General features: G+C 28.7%; 1 protein-coding gene across 1 annotated transcript; it reads left to right on the top strand.

The window, feature by feature from the left end:
* The first annotated feature begins 618 nt into the window (after window positions 1-618).
* Window positions 619-1,339, top strand: LOC149223518 (brassinosteroid-responsive RING protein 1-like). The gene has a single exon (XM_089383326.1). It carries the CDS (start codon window positions 766-768, stop codon window positions 1,219-1,221), a length of 456 nt encoding a protein of 151 aa, XP_089239452.1. The 5' UTR covers window positions 619-765; the 3' UTR covers window positions 1,222-1,339.
* Window positions 1,340-2,243: the final 904 nt, after the last annotated feature.

Raw genomic sequence — 2,243 nt, 5'->3', positions numbered from 1 at the left:
TTAAATATATTTTTATTAGAGTGTAAATTTATTATTTCAATAAATCTTTGTCAAAAAATCAATTTAAAAAAATAATATGATTTCAATAAATCCATGTCAGTTGGACAAGAATAAAATCTCCTAAATTAAAGTATACTTAACCTTTCTCAAATTATGAATTATTGTACTATGTTAGTATACTTAACCCTTCTCACAATATGAACTATTGGACTATGTTTGTTAAGACATATAAACTATTGGATTATATTTGTTAAGGACATCAAAATATATCAATCTTAAAAAATAAAAAAAAGTTAATAGTAAATATTAAATATCATGCTTTAAATAAAAATAAATAATTGGTTTTGACAATTGCATAATATTAAAATGATATTTAAAAAATATGATGGAAATAAAATACTACTTAATTATTATTATTTTGAATAAAATTAGAATAAAATACTATTTTGACGAAAATCCATTAATTACATATTGCTTAATATAATTCACTATATACGGGTAGTATCTAGTTTCTTTTATTTTAATGACGATTACTTGCTGGCATTTAGACACTGAAAGCACTTCCAATGGTAAATGGTTGTTGTTCAGTCACAGATTGCTGGCGTTTAGACTCTGAAAGCACTTCCAATGGTACATGGTTGTTGGTCAGTCACAGATTGCTATACTCTGTAACAAGTTAGATAGTTTGGTCGCACATGTTTCTCACCCACAAAATTTTCGTTGAATGGCAAGTCGATACAATATAGTGGAGTCATGGGAATATAGATGGTTTATGAATCAATCGAGGTTTTAATTGTGATCATGGCAGCTCCTCTGTATCATATCAGAGTCCCTAAGCCTCTGCTGCACGCAGCCTTTTTGGCAGGATATGTAAGGCATTCGATCTACCGCGTTCTTGGGTTTCTCAAGGAACTCGCTGAAGTTGTTGGGTGGGCAGACAATGGTGCAGCGTCTGGTCCTGTCGTTATGGTTGAGGAGGTTCAGCGCCGAGCACTTCGGCTTGAAATGTTTGGTGTCATACGAGAGGAACTGGGAGATGGGCTTGAAAACGCCGACGCTGTCTGTGCTGTTTGCTTGAGCGAGTTTGCCATGGATGACAAGGTCCTGCTGCTCACTAATTGCTGTCACATTTACCATGAAATCTGTTTGATGAAATGGCTTGATCATGTCCAGCAGCAGGAGAGCTGTCCCCTCTGTAGATCTCCCTTAGTGACAGATTGAATGAAAGAAGAAAAAGGAGCCCCTCGTTTACAGACCAGTAATGAGGAAGGCCCGTTCAGAGGTCCATGTCGGCGTGCTGTGTTTGTAGTGAATAAAACCAGTCGTTTAATATATTTGTCAACTATAAAGTTTGATTTGTATGTGATGTAATGTGACAAGTGAGTCTTTCTTATATGGTTGAAGCATATTTTGATACTATGATAAGATGTCTATCAAGTTGTATATTTTGATATTATAATAAAATGTTTATTATCAAATCAAGTGAGTTGCTAAGGAGTCCAGATATTATATCTTTTGATTTCTATTTTAAAAATATTAAAAATTATTGTCATTTTTATTTTAAAAATATCAAAATATGAAATTTTTTTGGAAAAAAAAGGTGATAACCTTGCTCAGGAATATGTATTTTTTTGGTATTTTCTTTGGAAAAAAAAAAAGTGATGACACTGCTCAAAGGTGATGACACTGCTCATGACTCAGTGTTGTTTGTAGTGATGTTTGTATTTAATGAAACCTTTTGTTTATTATTATTATTATTTTTTAGCACAGTGAAATTTATACTCTTGGTTAATTGATGTTTATTTTATTATTATTATTTTTCTAAAAGGTTGAACTTAATTTATTTTTTAATTGATGTTTGAATTTATTGTTTTTTTATTTTTCTAAGTTTTAGTGTGTGTTTTTTTTGTCAATTGTGTTGCAAATTTGATAAAATGTCTGAATTTATTTTTTAATTGATGTTTAAATTTGTTGTTTTTCAAGTTTTTATTTATTTATTTTTTAAAGTTAATTATGTTTCAAATTTGATAAAAATATGTTGAAATTATATTTCAAATTTAATAAGGATTAGTTATAATTATGTTTGAAATATTTGTTAAAATTATAAATTTAAGATATAAATGTTGTATAATTTAGATGCTTTATAAATTTTTAATGATGGTAAATTTATCTATATATTAGAAATATATTTTAAATAATAAAAAACACAATTTAATTTATTTGTTAAAAAAAATGAAAACCAA

Source organism: Pinus tabuliformis, chromosome Q (assembly GCF_031772625.1).
Source record: "Pinus tabuliformis cultivar Carrire ecotype Pingquan chromosome Q, CPIR1, whole genome shotgun sequence".
NCBI lineage: Eukaryota > Viridiplantae > Streptophyta > Pinopsida > Pinales > Pinaceae > Pinus > Pinus tabuliformis.
Note: the sequence above shows the minus strand (reverse complement) of the source record. Positions and strands in the feature narration are given on the sequence as shown.

Coding starts and splice junctions, on each gene's coding strand:
- LOC149223518 (XM_089383326.1), top strand. CDS start 766: ATGGTTTATGAATCAATCGAGGTTTTAATTGTGATCATGGCAGCTCCT.